Source organism: Sphaerodactylus townsendi, linkage group LG05 (assembly GCF_021028975.2).
Source record: "Sphaerodactylus townsendi isolate TG3544 linkage group LG05, MPM_Stown_v2.3, whole genome shotgun sequence".
NCBI classification, from domain to species: Eukaryota; Metazoa; Chordata; class Lepidosauria; order Squamata; family Sphaerodactylidae; genus Sphaerodactylus; species Sphaerodactylus townsendi.
The window spans coordinates 130,838,904-130,858,558 of NC_059429.1; the positions used below are offsets into that span (position 1 = coordinate 130,838,904).

At 47.6% G+C, this 19,655-nt stretch overlaps 1 protein-coding gene across 1 annotated transcript in view; it reads right to left on the reverse strand.

Annotated features, from left to right (window-relative positions):
- Nucleotides 1–19,655, reverse strand: part of MYT1 (myelin transcription factor 1) — a 115,464-nt gene that overhangs the window by 76,786 nt on the left and 19,023 nt on the right. Inside the window, exons 4-6 of the mRNA XM_048497924.1 lie at nucleotides 18,077–18,327; nucleotides 6,288–7,124; nucleotides 980–1,114 (exon numbers count right to left, since the gene is read on the reverse strand). Coding sequence (XP_048353881.1) covers nucleotides 980–1,114; nucleotides 6,288–7,124; nucleotides 18,077–18,327 — 1,223 coding nt within the window. The remainder of the gene's footprint in view (nucleotides 1–979; nucleotides 1,115–6,287; nucleotides 7,125–18,076; nucleotides 18,328–19,655) is intronic.

The following is a 19,655-nucleotide window of genomic DNA, read 5'->3' on the forward strand; positions in this document are numbered from 1 at the left end:
CTGTCATTGGGGTGGGGAGTCCGGAGTGATGGATGCTCATTCTCACCCAGGTGTCAGCTATCTGATGTTTCAGCCAGTGGTCCTTGAGGGTCTGGTTTGGCTCAAACCGCTATCAGTGTGAACTGTCATCTCCCTTAGTACTTTCCTTTGTATACTCTTGCTTTGATTCTGTGGGAACGGGGGTTCACGCCTTTTGGCCATGGGCATGGGCGGGAGGGGAATGTAAGCCCCAGCCTTGCCTTGTGATTCTTTAGAATCGTCTCTTGCTTGTTCTGATCTTTGGTTTCCCAATAAAGACAATAGCTAACATCTACAGTTGCTTTGTTTTGGACTGAAGTCTGACATTATGCAGCTCTGAAGTGAGATGAATAATTCCCCCATGTCTTTTTCATCTCAGGAAAATATCACAGGAGAAGGTAGGAAGCCCTCCCTGTAGTCCTGAACCTAATTGAGCCCCTGCAGGTTTTAAGAATATGTGAGTCAACAGAAAAAAATGTATTAGCTTGGCCCCTCAATCATCCATTCACAGAGCAGCATTGGTAGGACCAGCTGGGTCATGTTGTGTGAACAACTCTATGGGATACTCACCAGAGGTGGGATCCAGCAGGTTCTCACAGGTTCCCGAGAGTAGGTTACTAATTATTTGTGTGTGACGAGAGGGGGTTACTAATTGGTGATTTTGCCTCGTGATTTTTGCTTTAGTTATGCCCCTCCTCTCAGCAGTAGCACGCAGAACTTGAAGCAGTCTAGCAGGAGGGTGCAGTGCATGGCAGCCTAGCCTCTGGAGTGCATTCGTTTCGCCCAGGACCGGTATGCAGCCCATCCAGGTCACGCCCTGTCATGCCCGGCCGCCCGTTGTGCCGCCCAGCCCAGTGGCACTCACATGCAGTTTGAATCCCACCACCATGGGAACCTGTTACTAAAATTTTTGGATCCCACCACTGGTCATGTTGTGTGAACAACTCTATGGGATACTCACTCTCCGGAGGGATCCTGTCTTTGTGCGGGCAGCCAGACAGACTACGGTGGTGAGGATACAGCCCCGTGACGTGACCTGTGCCATCGCAGCCGGGAGTTGGGCATTTGATCTCCCGTTTCTCGGGTCTTGAAGGATCTGCAGAACAGAAGAAGGCAAAGGATGCCACACTGTGAAAATGCTGTATGCATAACCTCCCAGAGAAACATCACGATGCTTTGTGCTTCCTGGGCAATTGCTCTCATGCTGTAAGTAGCAATGGCCATTTAGGCAGGCCGTGCTTTCCTCGTGTTTGTGTGCTTAGGAGTGGCGTAGGAGGCGTAGCAGAGGCGTAGGAGGTTAAGAGCTCGTGTATCTAATCTGGAGGAACCGGGTTTGATTCCCAGCTCTGCCGCCTGAGCTGTGGAGGCTTATCTGGGGAATTCAGATTAGCCTGTACACTCCCACCTGCATCAACTGGGTGACCTTGGGCTAGTCACAGCTTCTCGGGGCTCTCTCAGCCCTGGCCTCACGGTGTTTGTTGTGAGGGGAAGGGCAAGGTAATCATGAAAGCCTTTGAGTCTCCTGCAGGAGAGAAAGGGGGGATATAAATCCAAACTCTTCTTCTTCTTCTCTTCTTCTTTGCAGTGGGGTTTTCCCGTGCTTTTTTGTTCCTGTAGGAAAAACCCACTGTGGAGCATTACCTGATCTGCCATTTGGCCCGCCCCCCGCTCCCTTGCTCAATTTGTGCGGGAGAAACTGCTCTTGTAAGGGCAGGGAAAGCCAGGAAGAGCGAGAAGCCTTGAATGTAGGGAGACACAGGTTGATTCTCTTTGCTTTCCCTTCATTTCCCCATGAAAAGTTTCATTTTGAGAGCTTTCAGAAATCACAGGCATTCTCAGATCTGAGAGCGCAGTGAGTTCGGAGGGAAAAGCAGTGCATAACCAAATTTAACCCAAAGGGAATGTACTATTGAAGAGATAGAAAAAGTGCAGAGAACCTTGAGGAAGGATGATTGAGGACTGGAGCACCTTCCTTATGAGGAGAGGCTGCAGCGTTTGGAACTCTTTAGTTTGGAGAGGAGACGTCTGAGGGGGGATATGATTGAAGTCTATAAAATTATGCATGGGGTAGAAAATGTTGACAGAGAGAAATTTTTCTCTCTTTCTCCCTGTCACTAGAACCAGGGCACATTGAAAATGCTGGAAGGTGGGACTAATAAAGGAAACACTTCTTCAACATGTGATTGGTGTTTGGAATATGCTGCCACAGGAGGGTGGTGATGGCCACTAACCTGGATAGCAGCTTTAAAGGGGCTTGGACAGATTTATGGAGGAGAAGTCGATCTATGGCTACCAATCTTGATCCTCTTTGATCTGAGATGGCAAATGCCTCCGCAGACCAGGTGCTCGGGAGCAGCAGCAGCAGAAGGGCATTGCTTTCACCTCCTGCCTGTGAGCTCCCAAAGGCACCTGGTGGGCCATTGCGAGTAGCAGAGAGCTGGACTAGATGGACTCTGGTCTGATCCAGCTGGCATGTTCTTATGTTCTTATGTTGTTATGTTCTTACTCTCAATGCAAAGGAGACCAAAAGAGCCTAAAAGCTCAATAGGTGTTGTTAGAACGTAATCCCTGGGTTATTGCTGCACACTAATGAAATGTGGCAAAATACGCATTGCTTGAACATGTATTCTGGCAGTTCCAGGGAGAATCGCCATAGCTCAGTTGTTCACCATTCTTTTCTTGCTCTGGTCCTGTTTGTTTTTTTTAGGAGTTGGTTTACTGTGATTTTCCAATACTTCTGTGCAAAATCGCTGCGCGATCTCTGTGTTGCGTGGATGGCCTTGGTAATTATTTTACCATGTTGTCTAGGTGATGTGTGCTTTGATAGGTGTTGAAAGCGTACAACTGCCTGCCACAGCTGGACTTTTTCTTAAATTTTGGAAATTGGTGCAATTACATCATCACACCATGAATAGGTGCATTTCTGTTTGCATTCCTAGTGCAATGATTTGCATTCCTAGTGCAATGATATAATAGGACTAATCAGATTCAAACAGGGAAAAGTATGAAGGTATCTTTCTGAAGATGTTAGTAAACAGAGAGAGAAGCAGATCCGGGAACGTTACATGATTTCACAGGTGTAATAGTCACCAATTTGGGGCTCTGGCACTGTAATTTTGTTGCTAATTCGAGAACATCCTGACCTGGATGGCCCAGGCTAGTCTGATCTCAAAACGGGATTAACCTTGGTTAGTCCTTGGATGGGAGCCTGCCAAGGAAGTCTAGGGTTGCTATGCAGTGGAAGACAATGGCAAACCATCTTCGATTGGAAAACCCTACAGAATCACCACAAATTGGCTGCAACTTGAAGAAGAGAAGGAGAGTTTGGATTTACTGTCGTGTAAGAGAGCCAGTGTGGCGTAGTGGTTAAGAGCAGGTGGATTCTAATCTGGAGAACTAGGTTTTATTCCCCACTCCTCCACCTGAGTGGCAGAGGAGTGGCAGGTGAAGCAGATGTGTTTCCACACTCCTACATGGCTGCTGGATGACCTTGGGCTAGTCACGGTTCTCGGAACTCTCTCAGCCCCACCTGCCTCATAAGGTGTCTGTTGTGGGGAGAGGAAGGGAAAGGAGTTTGTAAGCCGCCGAGTCTCCTTACAGGAGAGAAAGGTGGGGTATAAAGCCGAATTCTTCTTTTTCTTCTTCTAAGGAGACTCAAGGTAGCTTACAAACTCCTTTCCCTTCCTCTCCCCACAACAGACACCTTGGCCGAATTCCCACTGAAAATTTAATCTAGCTGTAGAGTTTCAAAATCGGCCCTGCCTACATCAGGTTCCATCTCACTGCAGCATGTTTTAATGAAATTAGGTCAGGCCTGCCTTGGGGAGGGAGTCACTTACTGGCCTGCTGTCAGGGAGACTGTAAATTGTTAAGCTAGCAGCACCAAAATTTCCGAGTATCTTTAGGAGACTCTCCTGATGATACCACCCAGGTTTGGTGAAGTTTGGTTCATGGAGGCCAAATTTGTGGACCCTCAAATGTGCAGCCCCCATCTCCTATTAGCTCCCATTGGACTGTTTTTTAAAAGAAGAAGAAGAAGAAGAGTTTGGATTTATATCCCTCCTTTCTCTCCTGTAGGAGACTCAAAGGGGCTTATAATTTCCAGTCCCTTCCCCCCTCACAACAAACACCCTGTGAGGTGGGTGGGGCTGAGAGAGCTCCGAGAAGCTGTGACTAGCCCAAGGTCACCCGGCTGGCGTGTGTGGGAGTGCACAGGCTAATCTGAATTCCCCAGATAAGCCTCCACAGCTCAGGCGGCAGAGCTGGGAATCAAACCCGGTTCCTCCAGATTAGATACACGAGCTCTTAACCTCCTACGCCACTGCTGCTCCTGGTGGCATATACAAGTAGGCCCAGGAAAATCCTGTATTGGGGGCGGGGGGGGGGGGCGGGGGAGCACCAGAAACAGGACTGATCTGTGTTCTGCAGTTCGGCAGTGGGGAGATTGCGAAGAGATAGTCCGGTGACTATCCCAGGATTAACTGCCAGTGGGAAATCGCCCCTTGTGAGGTACGTGGGGCTGAGAGAGTTTGGAGAGAACTGTGACTAGCCCAAGGTCAGACAGCAGGAACAACGCCCCCCCCCCAAATTCAGTTCACCAGATAAGAGTCTGCCACTCATATGGAGGAGTGGAGAATCAAACCCAGTTCTCTAGAGTCCACCTGCTCTTAACCACTACAACACGGTGGCTCTCAGCACTTGATAGCACTTCCCAGTACCAGAACAGAACCATTTGATGACAGAGACTGGCCCCAGTATGGAAGCACCTCCAAGACGGTTTTGTTAGGAGGGTTGTGGACTTCCATTGAAGAGACCCAGGTTGGGGAGGCCATAGCTTGCCTATGTAGTTTACATGGCGAAGTTGGCCCTCTTGGCTTAATTCATCTCAGGGCTGTTGCAATGATGATGATGAAGAAGAAGAAGAAGAAGAAGAAGAAGAAGAAGAAGAAGAAGAAGAAGAAGAAGAAGAAGAAGAAGAAGAAGAAGAAGAAGAAGAAGAAGAAGAGTTTGGATTTATATCCCCCCTTTCTCTCCTGCAGGAGACTCAAAGGGGCTTACAATCTCCTTGCCCTTCCCCCCCTCACAACAAACACCCTGTGAGGTAGGTGGGGCTGAGAGAGCTCCGAGAAGCTGTGACTAGCCCAAGGTCACCCAGCTGGCGTGTGTGGGAGTGTACAGGCTAATCTGAATTCCCCAGATAAGCCTCCACAGCTCAGGCGGCAGAGCTGGGAATCAAACTCGGTTCCTCCAGATTAGATACATGAGCTCTTAACCTCCTACGCCACTGCTGCTCCTGGTGGAAGGGAGAACTGAACTTGTGACTCTGAGCCCCTGGGAAGGCAACCATGTAATAATGAACAAACAAACCATCCCCATGGATATAAATGGGTTCTAGATCAGATCCAACCTGAGTTCTCCTTAGAAACTCAAGTGACTAAACTGAGACGGTCATACTTTGGTCACATTATCAGAAGACCAGACTCACTGGAAAAGACAATCATGCTAGGAAAAGTTGAAGGCAGCGAAAAGAGGAAGACCCATTATGAGATGGACTGGCTCAATCAAGGAAGCCACGGCCCTCCATTTGCAAGACCCGAGCAATGCTGTTAGTTATAGGACATTTATTTATTTATTTATTTATTTATTTATTTATTTATTTATTTATTTATTTATTTATTTATTACTTAGACTTTTATACCGCCCCATCCCCGAAGGGCTCTGGAAGTCATTAATTCATAGGTTCACCGTAAGTCAGAAAGGACTTGACAGAACTTTACCCAAAAACACATGGATGTAAGAACTGTTGGATTTGACAGCCTTGCATGCAGCAGGCACGGAATTCTGGGATTGCTCAGTGAACATCCTAAAAGTGACAGTTGGAGGCTGTAGCTCTCTGACAGAGGAAAGATGTTGTTCAGTGTTCAGTAAACTAAAGCTATATAAAAGCCTCTGACTGAAAGTTTAATACTGTAAACTATGCTGGTTATTGGTAACCAAATCATAACCCAAATGATGAACTGTAAATGTGTCGACATATAAGTGTTAACGATGTTCTTATATATTTTTCTCTCAGTTATAGAAGTAAAGTTCTTTTGCTTATGATTTCTGAGGTAAAAGGTCTGGTCTTTACCCAAGATAACTGTTTTTATTGAAAGTGGAACGCAAGCTACATTCGTCATTCTACTTACAGGATCCAGAATCTCAACCAGACCATCCCCAAGATCAGTTGGGACTTGGGATGGAGATAAACAACAGCGGGTCCTCCTCACCTTTGCCGTAGTAGCTCTTTCTGATGGAGTCCAGGGCTTTGCTGTGCTTTTCCTCCACCTGGAAATGTTTGACGTGTTCCCCGGTCAGCTGGTTGGGCTCCCTTACGACCTTCACCTGTTCTGCTTTCAGGGCAATGGCCTGTTCCAAGAGGCCCAGGTTCCCACGGGTCATCATGTCATACATCTCCGACTCGTCCGTCACTGTGGATTTCTGGGAGTGGGAGTCATCGTCCTTGTCATCGTCAGACCTCACCTCCACAATGACAGAGTACTCAGGCTTGGGGCTGGCCACCTGCCCTTCACAGTGGGTTCTGGGGGAATCCTGAGACGCGCGCCGAGCTTCTTCACAAATCACTTCAGCCATCCTCTCCTCCTCCTCCTCCTCCTCCTCCTCTTCCTCCTCCTCCTCTTCGTCATTGTCCTCCTCTTCCTCCTTCCCCAGTTTGCAGAATTCTTCGCCGCTCGCCTCGTCGTCCCGATTTTCCAGGCACACGTCGCTGCTGCGTTCGCTGGTGACCTCGATGACTTCCTCTGCATCCTCCGTGTGGATGATGATCTCCTTCTCGCACTCCTCCTCCTCCTCCTCTTCCTCTTCTTCCTCCTCCTCCTCTTCCTCCTCCTCTGTGGCTCCTTTGTCTACTAAGTGCATGGCGTTCTCGCTGGCTTTGGAGACTTGCCCTTCGCTCTCAGGCCCGTGGGCCGCCAGAGTCCCTCCTGCTATTTGGCCGAGGTTTAAAAGAGAGTTGGCAACTTGATAGCTGTTGTAGCTGGCCTTGAGAAGGCCGGGGGAATCGGAGCCCATACTTTGCCCGGGACGTGGACTCGGGGAATTCTGCCCTGTAAAAAGGGAAAGAAAGAGAAAGAAAAAAGGAGGGGAGAGAGAAGACATCAACGTGCAAATAGCTGCTTAAGACAGGTTTAATTGAAAATCCATGCGCTGCTGTTCCTTTCCTGGTGTTGCCAAATTTATGGCGTTCAGGGAGGGCAGGTAAACAAGTCGTTTTCCATCCTCAAACTGCTCCCTCTGATGAAACGAACGCCAGCGGCTGACATTTATTTCCCCCACGATGCCGCCAGAAGTCATCAGCTCGACAGTTGCGTGCTTTGTTTTGCACCTCCCTAGACCAATATTTATGTGCCGAGAATATCTCGCAGAAGGTTGATGCCAACCGAGGCATACATCATTACCCGCATTTGCATAGGCGCAGCGATGAGTCCGGGGTCCCCAAGCAGGGGACCTGGTTAGGCTAGTCACGGAACAAGGGTTGGATGGAACTGATACCTGCCCCAGGCTTAACACAGACATGCAGGGTTAGAGAAGAAGAGTTTGGATTTATATCTCACCTTTCTCTCCTCAAGCTCCTTTCCCTTCCTCTACCCACAACAGACACCTGGTGAGGCAGGTGGGGCTGAAAGAGCTCTGAGAGAACTGTGACACAAGGTCACCCAGCAGCAGGAATGGAGTGTCTTAACCTATTGCATCTGTGTATGGTTCTCCAGTTGCACAGTGGCAGATAGGAAGGCGCTCCAAAGGGTGATCACTACTGCACAGAGGATTATCGACTGCTCCCTCCCCTCCTCGGAAGAACTCTGTAATTCCCGAAGCCTAAAGAAAGCCCAAAATATTCTGAGAGACCCGTCTCATCCAGCACACTCTCTTTTTGAACTGTTACCAGACGATACAGGTCTATCAAAACTAGGACAAAGAGGCTTAGAGACAGCTTCTACTCTAGAGCTGTGGCTATGCTAAACTCCGCGGCTTCGTGTTGATGTGTTTGAGGCTGTGTAGGGATGGGTGGAGGAAGGGGAAAGTGAGGATGGGGTATGAGTCTGAAATTGTGTGCATCGAGGAATGCTGCTGTAAATTTCGTTGTCTCTGGAGTCTCTGGAACCAGCAGAGGAGAGAGCAGTGGAGAACAGCAGTGGGCCAGAAACAAGGGCTGAGTGAGCCAAGAAGGGGCCAGGATTGGCTGCTTTTTTCCATACAAGAGGGGCTTTTCTCAAAGCCACATCTTTTTTTAAATAGTGTATTTTAAACAGGGGGTTTTCTCTTTTCTCCTTGTCCTGAGACTGCTGATTGAGTGGGAGAGGCTGCTGAAGGGGGTGGGAGCTGCTGATTAGTGGAGGCTGCTGAAGGGAGTGGGGCTGCTGATTGGTGGAGGCTGCAGAAGGGTGGGGCTTCTCCAAATTTTAAATCTTGTCCAGTTAGTCTCTGGAACCAACCCTTGAGAGGAGAGAAACGCAGTGAGAGAGAACAAGCAGAGTGGGCCCAGGAAACCAGGGCTACAGAGTGAGCCAAGAAAGGGCTGAGTTAGCTCTGCTTTTTTTCCTTACAGAGGAGCTTTTCTCAAGAAAGCCACATCTTTTAAATAGTGTATTTTAAACAGGGTTTTTCTCTTTTTTTCTCCTTGTCCTGAGGGCTGCTTACTGATTGGTGGAGGCTGCTGGAAAGGGAGTAGGAGCTGCTGATTAGGTGGAGGCTGCTGAAGAGGGGTGGGAGACTGCTGATTGGTGGAGAGCTGCGCTTTGAAAGGGTGGGAGCTTCTCAAATTTTTAAATCTTGTCCAGTTAGTCTCTGGAACCAGCAGAGGGGAGAGCAGTGGAGAGCAGCAGTGGAGCCAGAAACAAGGGCTAGTGGGCGAAGGGCTGAGTTAGCTCTGCTTTTTTTCCTTACAGAGGGGCTTTTCTCAAGAAGCACATCTTTTTTAAATAGTGTATTTTAAACCCAGGGGGTTTTCTCTTTTTTTTTCTCCCCTTGTCCTGGGAGGCTGCTGATTGAGGTGGAGGCTGCTGAAGGAGTGGGGGCTTGGTCAGGTGGGAGGCTGCTGAAGGGGTGGGGCTGCTGATTGGTGGAGGCTGCTGAAGGGGTGGGGCTTCTCAAATTTTTAAATCTTGTCAGTTAGTCTCTGGAACCAGCAGAGGGAGAGGCGTGGGGAGAACAGCAGTGGGCCAGAAACAAAGGGCTGAGTGAGCCAGAAAGGGCTGAGTTAGCTCTGTAGCACTCGCCTGAGAGGGGCTTTTTATGAGAAACATACTTTTAAATAGTGTATTTTAAACAGGGTTTCTCTTTTTTCTCCTTGTCCTGGGGCTGCTACAGTTGGTGGGCTGCTGAAGGGTGAGGCTACTTGATTGGTGGGAGGCTGCTGAAGGGTGGGAGCTGCTGATTGGTGGGAGGAGGGCTGCTGAAAGGGGTGGGGCTTCTCAAATTTTAGAAATCTTGTCCAGTTAGTCTCACGGAACCAGCAGAGGGAGAGCAGTGGGGAGAACAGCAGTGGGCCAGAAACAAGGGCTGGGTAATTTGAGAAAGGGCTGAGTTGGCTCTGCTTTTTTCCCTTACAGAGGGCTTTCTCAAAGCCACATCTTTTAAATAGTGTATTATTTTAAACAGGGTTTCTCTTTTTTTCTCCTTGTCCTGGGGCTGCTGATTGGTGGGAGGCTGCTGAAGGGGTGGGAGCTGCTGATTGAGTGGGAGGCTGCTTTGAAGAGTGCAAGAATACTGATTGGTGGAGGCTGCTGAAAGGGGTGGGAGCTTCTCAAATTTTTTAAAATCTTATCCAGTTAGTCTCTGGAATCAAGCGGGCCTTGTGGCGCGCGCATGGAGTGTTACTAAATAAGAACATATTTTAAGGGGATAGTAGAAGGTATAGAAACCTTAAGAGAGAAGCACTAATTAAAATCAGTATTTGAATATCAAAACAAAAATAGATATGAAGGCAGGAAGCCAGCAGGGGGATGGGGGGCTTTCCAGTGTTTTGCACTGAGTGTCACATGTATGACTATCTGCCACTAGGACAGAAGTCGTGGGTGTGCCCTCGCTGCAATGAGCTCCTGGCACTCAAGGAGCGTGTCAGTTCTCTTAGAGGCCAAGGTGGCAGAACCTGGAGAAGCTGAGAGGGAGAGCCCAGAGGGCAACAAACAAGGCTTTCAGGGACCTAGCAGCCGGGTCCCACTCTGGGTGACATATCTTCCAAGATAATGGAGAATGAGAGTCTGGGTGATGGAGGGTGCCAGTCTGAGGAGGTGGAAGATGCTCCCTTAGATGGGACGCCTGCTTCAGCTGGTCCAGATATCCTCCTGCTTTACTAGGGATACCCCCTCAGCAGGGAGGTAGGGGGCTCCTTGTAGTAGGAGTGATTCGATCATCCCAGGAATATAGAGAGTTGGAGTTTGTGACAGAGCATTGATGACCGCATGGTGACTTGCCTACCTGAGTGCGAATTCTGCGGATATCACAGCAAACCCTAGGCCAGGCTGTTGGGTAGTGCTACAGAATTAGAGTCCAGCAGTGAGTGAGTCCTGTGTGGTACCAGCTGACATTGGGAAATATAGCCAGGAGGTTCTACGGGAAGCTAAATTTAGGCTGCTAGGAAGCAGGTTACAATCCAGGACCCCCAAGGTGGCATTCTCCGAAATGCTACCTATTCCACGCGCAGAAGGCGAGCTAAGGACATAGCCGGAGATGTCTAGGGTCCTCAATCATTAGATGAGAAGGTAGTGTAAAGGCAGAGGGTTTCAGATTACATGGGAACTGGGGAACCTTTTGGGATAAAGGCAGGCCTGTATACAAAGGGGCCGGGCTTCATCTTAACCAAAGAGGAACCAGGCTGCTGAAGCTCAGCATTAAAAAGGCAGCAGAACGAAAGCTTTTAAACTGATCCTTGGGGGAAAGCCGACAGGAGCTGAGGAGTGACTTCGGTTCGGAATACAGAAGTCCATGGAGATGCAGACAGAGAGGAAGGTTTTTCTAAATCAACCTACCACATACAAAGCGAGAAGCATAACAAAAGGCTGGAGGGGCAAAACACACTTGAAATCCGGGTTAAGGGACAGAGACAGAGTATACAAGTGTCTCTATGCTAATAAATCAGAAGCATTCGATCCTAAAATGGGGGAGCTGGAGTACAGAGTTTTGAAGGAGGGACATTGATATAGTAAGGCATCACAGAGACATGGTGGAATGAGGAGGGAGCCAGTGGGATGCTGTTATCCCAGGTTACAGGCTCTACAGGAAGGACAGGACAGGGCGTGTTAAGGGGTGGGGTGGCCCTCTACATCAAAGAGAGCATGAGTGTCACATAAAATAGACAATGCAGGGGGAGCTGATTCCTCTACACAGAAGCACTGTGGATATCAATACCAGGGGTGCAGCACAGTTTAACATTAGGGATATATGTGTCGTCCCCCCCCTGACCAAAGCGCTACAAGAGGATTCTGAGATTGGAAAAGAAATTAGAGGAGGCCAACAAAAGAAACAAAATGTATGGAAGTGGTAATGGGTGATTTTAACTATGCCCATATAAACTGGAAAAATGCATGTTCAGGTCATAGTAAGGAGAGAACATTCCTGGATATGCTAAATGACTGTAGCTAAGAGCAGATGGTTGTAGAACCAACCAGGGGAGAGGTGATCCTAGATCTAATTCTATGTAGGACCCAGGACCTGAGATGCGGCAAGTCAGTGTTGTTGAGCAAATAGTGAACAGCGACCACAATGCGGTCAGATTCAGTATCTCTGCATCGAGAACAAGAAAAATTGACAACTACTAATGTAGTTACATTTGCCTTCAGAAAGGGAAATTTCTACCAAAGATGAGAGGGATATTAGTCACTTAAAAGAGCTGGGAAAGGGGAAGGAAAATCAAAGAGAAGTCAAAAATGTCCAAGATGCTTGGAGGTTATTTAAAAACACAGTGTTACAAAAGCTCAGCTGGAAAGTGTTCCTGGGTTAGGAGAAGGCAGTGCTTTGGTCAAAAAAAAGCCACCATAGTTAACAAAGGGAGGTTGAGGAAAGTGTTAGGGAAAAAAAGGTAATATTTTAGAAAATGGAAGTCCAACTGAACTGATGAAGAATACCAAAGAGAACACAAATGGTGGCAAAAGAGAAGCCAAGTTAGCTGTAAAGGGGAGGCAAAAAAAAAAGGATTATGAGGAACGCATGGCTGCGAACACTATCAAGACCAGCAACAAACAGTTCTTTAAATGCATCAAAAGCAGGGAAGCCAGCTATATAGGAAGCAGTAGGCCCGTTAGATGATGAAGGAACAAAAGGTGTGCTAAAAGATGACAGAGGAGATTGCCAAGAGAGAAGCTGAATAGATTGCTACATCTGTCTTCACCCAAGAGGAAGTGAGAGAAAATTCCTGCACCTGAACCAAGCTGTAGGAGGTGAATCCGAGGAACTAAGCGAAGATAATGGTAGACAAGGAAAAATTTCTGGCAGCCATTGATAAACTAAATGCTACCAAACCCCCTGGCCCAGATTGCATTCATCCAAGAGTACTTAAAGAGCTCAAGCATGAAATTGCTGATGTTCTCACTTTAATATGCAACTTATCCCTGAAATCGGCCTCCATCCCAGAAGACTGGAAGATGGCCAATGTCACACCAATCTTTAAGGAAGGATCTAGGGGGGACCCGGGAAATTACAGGCCAGTCAGTTTGACATCTGTTCCTGGTAAATTAGTAGCATCTATCACTAAAGATAAAATTAGTAAACATGTAGAAAAGCAAGACCTGCTTTGAGGAAGAGTCAGCATGGCTTTTGCAGAGGCAAATCACTGTCTTACGAGCTTACACAGAGTTTCCTGAGGGTGTAAACAGGCATGTTCCCAAGGTGTTGGTCAGTGTCTACTTGGATTTCCAAAAGGCTTTTGACAAAGTTCCTCACCAGAGACTGTTGAGAAAACTCAGCAATGAAGGAATAAGAGGGGAAGTCCTCCTATGGATTAAAAACTGGTTGAGGAACAGGAAACAAAGGGTGGGTATAAATGGGAAGTTCTCACAATGGAGAGATGTAGGGAGTGAGTTCCCGCAAGGATCCGTAGTGGGCCCAGGGCTCTTCAAACCTATTCATAAATGACCGCAGAGTAGGGGTGGGTAGCGTGAGTGGCCAAGTTTGCAGATGATACCAAATTATGTAGGATGGTGAGAACCACAAAGGATTCTTGAGAGCTCCAAAGCGGACCTTGATGAGGAATTAGGTGAGTGGGCTCCGAAATCGCACATGCAGTTCAATGTAGCAAAATGTAAAGTGATGCACATGAGGGCAAAAAATCCAAGAACTTCACATACATGCTACAGGGGTCAGTGCTATCAGTCACAGACCAGGAGGAAGGGATTTGAAGTCTTAGTTGATAGTTCCGTAGAGATGTCAGCTCAATGCATGGCAGCTGTGAAAAAGGCAAGAGCTCTATGCTGGGGATGAATTAGGAAAGGAGTTGATAATAAAACTGCAAGGATTGTCATGCCCATATATAAAGCCCGTGAAGATGTGACCGCGCTTGGAGTACTGTGTTCCAGTTCCTGTAGTCGCATACATCTCGAAAAGGATATCGAAGAGATAGAAAAAGTACAGAGAAGGGCAACGAGGATGATTGAGGGGCTGGAGCACCTTCCTTATGAGGAGAGGCTTCAGCGTTTGGGACTCTTTAGTTTGGAGAGAAGACGTCTGAGGGGGGATATGATTGAAGTCTATAAAATTATGCATGGGGTAGAAAATGTTGATTGAAGAGAAATTTTTCTCTCTTTCTCTGTCTACCCACTAGAAACCAGAGGGCATTCATTAGAAATGCTGGGGGGAAGAATTAGGACTAATAAAGGGAAGTACTTCTTCACGAAACATGGGATGGGTGTGTGGGATATGCAGCCACAGGAGGTGTGTGTGGCCACGGACCTGGATAGGTTTAAAAAGGGCTTGGACAGATTTATGGAGGAGAAGTCGATCTATGGCTGCCAATCTTGATTCGCCTTGGTCTGCAAATGCCTTAGCAGACCAGGTGCTGGGGAGCAGCAGCAGCAGCAGAAGGCCATTGCTTTCACCTCCTGCATGTGAGCTCCCAAAGGCACCTGGTGGGCCACTGCGAGTAGCAGAGTGCTGGACTAGATGGACTCTGGTCTGATCCAGCAGGCTAGTTCTTATGTTCTTATGTTCTTATGTTGTGCGTGCGCAATGACAATAAAAATGCTTATGCTTATGCTTATGGAAACACATCTGGTTCACCAGATAAGCCTCTGCCACTCGGGTGGAGGAGTGGGGAATCAAACCCGGTTCTCCACATTAGAATCCACTTGCTCCTAACCACTACACCACGCTGTCGCTCTCTCTCACAGCACTGAGTTGTGACCCCTCTCAATTTATAGATAGCACGCCTGGTCTACGTATACAGGTGGTAGAATGGGTTGGAGCACTACTGGGGAAGGAATCCCACTCTTGAGATGTCTCTCATGGGGAAAAAAAAATTCTTGCAAAAACAACAAAAAAAGATAAGCATATGTAACCCCCATGCTCAGAATGGGTTGACCCAGAAAGGGGTGGAGACTCAAAGCAGCAGAAGGCTGCAGAGCTCATGTAATTTGGAGGAGACAAGGCTACCAGACTCGGACCTTGATTGGTATAAGCCCTTAACACCTTGTTAAGGGTTTTTGTGGTTGTAATGGGTGAGAGTTCTCCTGGAAACCTTCATCATGTTGAATCCTGTTCATCAAGCCCTTGGAGACTTCAAGGAGCCAACCCACTTGCAAAGAAGAATTGGACTTGGCAGTATCAGTAGACTGTAAATAGAAGGACTTGAAAATGCAACCTGAACAGGACCTTGAAGTGTGATGTTAAATGTTGATGTTATATGTTAAGAAAGTAAACCATTTTGTTGGTTTTTAAAAATTTGTTGTTGCAAACTCATTCCAAGTTCTGCCCCACAGAACCCACAGTTAGAGGTTACACATATATGGGGAAAGGTCCTAGCCTAGCTTTTTGTATCCTATGCAGTTGCAACCTTATTCAGTCAGAATTGGGTACACTAGGAATTTCAAGAAAGGATTGCAGACTCTACAGGGGCTGGGTCAGTCTCAAAATCCTAAGAAGCTGCATGAACTGAATGCTGTGGGTTTTCAGGTTGTCAGGCCTGCGCCATTCTCGGCCTGGCAGCCATCATGTCCACTCCAAGGCCACGGATGGCTTTGCCATTATCATCGCCCCAGGCTAAGGAAACTTCCCTAGGGAGCAGCAGTGGCGTAGGAGGTTAAGAGCTCGTGTATCTAATCTGGAGGAACCAGGTTTGATTCCCCGCTCTGCTGCCTGAGCTGTGGAGGCTTATCTGGGGAATTCAGTTCAGCCTGTGCACTCCCACACACGCCAGCTGGGTGACCTTGGGCTAGTCACAGCTTCTCGGAGCTCTCTCAGCCCCACCTACCTCACAGGGTGTTTGTTGTGAGGGGGGAAGGAAAAGGAGATTGTAAGCCCCTTTGAATCTCCTACAGGAGAGAAAGGGGGGTTATAAATCCAAACTCTTCTTCTTCTTCTTCTTCTTGTGTGAAATAGAGCTTCCCGTTCATTCTTAACTGCTCTCTTCAAGAGAGTGAACTGTCTGTCCTAAACAATGTCACCATTAGCACCATCCTTTCAAATGCTGATATTATGGGAATGCGAGGATGCGGGGATTATGGGCTGAACCTTTCTGTAATTTACAGGTATATACCAGGGCCAGAGAGCCAAACTCTAGTTTCGGCTATCTGAGCCTTGGGATGACACGGTTCCAATAAAGCTCTTGAAACCTTCCTGAGTCTCAATTGATGACTGGAGTAGCAACCCCTTACACAGGTCCGTGTGGCCGTTATCTGGTAGTTTTTGCTTCTAATGCTTTCGCCCGCATCTATGGCTGGCATCTTCTGAGGCGCGTCACAGTGAGATGCGTTTCTCTCTGTGATACAGTGGCCATTTCCAGACAGCACAAATAAAATGTTTTCAGGATGGCGGAAAAAAAGTGTTCTGGGGTGGAATTCTGCCCAGTTCCCCCCCCCCCCACAAAATGTTTTATTTTTGTTCAAAATGTATTATTCTGAAAATGCTCGACAAGTGACTTTTCACCCCTGAGGCTGTTTTTAAAATGTTTCCTGCTTGCTGAGTGGAGAGCAGGAAACATTTTATTGTTCCTGTCTGACTGTAAAGCTCTCATTGTATTGTCAAAGGCTTTCACGGCCGGAATCATTTGGGTGCTGTGTGGTTTCCAGGCTGTATGGTCGTGTTCTAGCAGCATTCTCTCCTGACGTTTCGCCTGCATCTGTGGCTGGCATCTTCAGAGGATCTGATAGTAGGAATAGAAAGCAAGTGGAGTATATATACTGTGAGGTCAAAAGGTGAGGCTCTCTGAATAGAGTAGCCTGGTATGTGAGTCACAAAGAAGTCTGTAGCCTGGGAGTAATTCTCATTTCTGTTTTCTCTGCTGCTCACGCCCGCCATTTTCTTCCGCTTCCGGTTGATTCTCCTTGGTGCCTGCCATTCTCTGACTGCTTCCGTCAGACATTTCCTTTGCTGGCATCACAGCTGGTTGCCATTACAGCGACTGAAGAACATGAATGAATTCAGTTTTGCTGGCCAATTGTGGCAACGTGTCATTCGCCCTTTTTAAATTTTCGGTGAGGTGTCTTCGAAGCCATGGAAACTTGATATGATCTTGTATCAAAGTCTCCACGGCTGCGAAGATACTTCACTGAAAATAAAAAGGGAGAAAATGACACACTGCCAGAAATATCAGACAAAACTGAGTTCATTCGTGTACTTGAATCGCCAAAATGGCAGCCAGTCATGACGCCAGCAGAGGAAACATCTGTGGGAAACCATCGGAAAATGGTGAGCGGCACAGCGAATCAAAAGGAAGTGGCAGAACGTGGCAGACAAAAGCACCATTCCCTCATGAAACGCTTTATTTTTCCACGTCATGTGGACAAAAAAGCCAAAACGGTTCTTTTCAAAACGTTTCCCCAACATTTTAAATTTTCTGTGCGGAAATGGCCAGTGTGGAGACAAAGCTGATCCAGTCCACACCGTGTCTCGTTTTTCATCCTTCTGTTGGAGATGACCTGCGGAACCTGTCCGTACATTATATAACGGTGCCTGATTCAGGGGCGTAATGAGGCAAACTGTAGCCCTGGGCAAAACCTGAGTTGGATGCCCCCCCCATGGGCGGCCACTCCAGCATGACCAAATTTTTTTTGCACCAGGACATTGGTGCCTGCAGGGGGTGCCCCATCCCCCATTCTTTGCTGGAGGTAGGGGCTGCAGCACTTTTGAGGAATCCATAACTTTGGACCCCCTAAACCAAACTGCACCAAACTTGGGGGGTGCCATCAGGACAGCCTCCAGATGATATCCTGAAATTTTGGTGCTGATACGTCGAAATTGCTCCGCCTGCAGGAACATGCCAGAAATTTGCCCAAGAATCTTTGTTCTGCATTGAGTTTTCTGCATTGCTGTCCATGGGGGTTGCGGAGCTGGGGAGGGGGGGGCACATTTCTGAAGGCACATTCTGAAAACTTTCATGGTCTCATCGGGGAACTTGCCCACAGTGAGTACCCCCAGGTTTGGTGCAGTTTGGTTCAGGGTGGCCAAAATTATGGACCCTCAAAACTGTAGCCCCCATCTCCTATTAGCTCCATTTATGAACAATGGGGGATGGGGGAGCACCTTTTGGGGAGCCAGCAACTTTGGACTCCACAGAACCAAACTCCTTAGCAAACCTGGAATTTAGCATAAGGACAATCTCCTGACGATACACTGAAGTTTTGGTGCCGCTAGCCTAAAAATGCGCCCCCTGCAGGCCAAACAACGGAAAACCACTAAAAATACCCAAAAACGAACCCTGCATTTTGATGCCCCCCACAAGGTGGTGCCCTGGGCAGCTGCCCACCTTGCCCAATGGGCATTACGCCCCTGGCCTGATTCTAGATGGCTAACGCCTCCTGCTCCGTTTCCATCTGCAAAAGAAATCTTGGCTCTCGGTAACGAAATAAAACACCTTCTGCCGGCGGAGGGCTGCAGCAGCTTTCCTCCTGCTCGGCCACTTCGGCCTCGTCTTCTTCCAAGGTGCACTCTGAATCGTCGGTCACCGACTCCTCTTTCACCTCCGCCTCCTCGCTGGCGTCGCTGTCCACGCTGTAGCCTTCGTCGAGGGCTAGTTTAAGGGGGTGGGATTTCCTCTTGGTCGCCAGGTGTTCGGCCTCTGCATCTTGAAGCTTCCTCTTCTTTGCCAGCGGACAACTTTGCAAACTGGAAGGCAGAAGACAGCGAAAGGAAGGAAAGAGGTCAGTGAAATGAGATGGGGACGGGATAGGATCAAAATCTGGAGGGGGGAGCCTGGAGCAACCACAAGGCAGGGACGGAGCGAGGGGGAAGTACGCCTGGTGCACGCGCGCACCCGGCGCCCCTCCAAGCCCCCGGAATGCCCTGTCCCGCCCCGTTCCTCTGGAATTGCTATTAGCCTCAGCAAGGAGCAAACACAGTCATTTATCTCTTTTGTAATCCCTCAAAATAGCTGCTATGTGGCACACCCAAAATCAAGGGTTATACGCAGTGGTGGGATTTTAGTTTAGTTAATATTAATTTAATTAAGTTTAATTAATTATTAATATTAATATTAATTTTATAAGATGCATTTTAATGGGGTAGGGTTTATTTTTATTAGAGCCATCTTAACTTATGTATATTATTGTATTTTAATCTGATTGTGCTCTATCTACATATTGTACACAGCCCTGAGCCCTTCGGGGGAGGGCGGTTTATAAACCCAATAAACAAACAAACAAACAAACAAACAAACAAACAAACAAACAAACAAACAAACAAACAAACAAATAATAGTAACAGGTTCCCATGGTGGTGGGATTCAAACAGTGGCATAGCGCCAATGGGGCTGGGTGAGACACACATTCGTGGCCGAGACATTCTGAGGGCAGGGCATTAAGCCATTTCCTCTGTGACTGCCAAAAACTCTTACCAATGCAGTTCCTAATTTCCAGCTGGTATCTTTCTGTCCATAATTTAAACTCATGATAGCAAGTCCTATCGTCTACTGCCAACAGAAACAACGACTTCTCCTCTAATTGACTGCCTTTCAAATACTTAATACTTTCAAATACTTCATTTTGTTTCTAGAAATCAAAAGAAGGAGACTTTCCTTAAACAAGGATCTTTACCATATTTCTAAAACATGTTTTTAAAACATCCCAACAGGGAGAATTATCCCGTTTTCTACCTTCGCTAACCAGCCACATAGGAAACAACAGGACTTTATGATTTTTGGACCTAATGGAATTTCTAACGGAAAAGCAGACCCAATTAGTAACCCCCTCTTGGCTTTACAAGTGAGTGGTATTACTCGAGGAACTGGGTGAGAACCTGCTGGATCCCACCTCTGGTTATACAGCAGTACAGTACCCAGAATATGGCCCCTGCCCTCCCCTTTCATTTCCCACTGGTTTTCTTCGCTTTCCACCGTGAGTATTTTCGTGCCTCGCTGAATGTTATCGAAGGGTGTTTTTATTGTTTATTGGTTTTGTGTCCGTATTGATATTGTATGTGCCGGAAGCCGCTCCGAG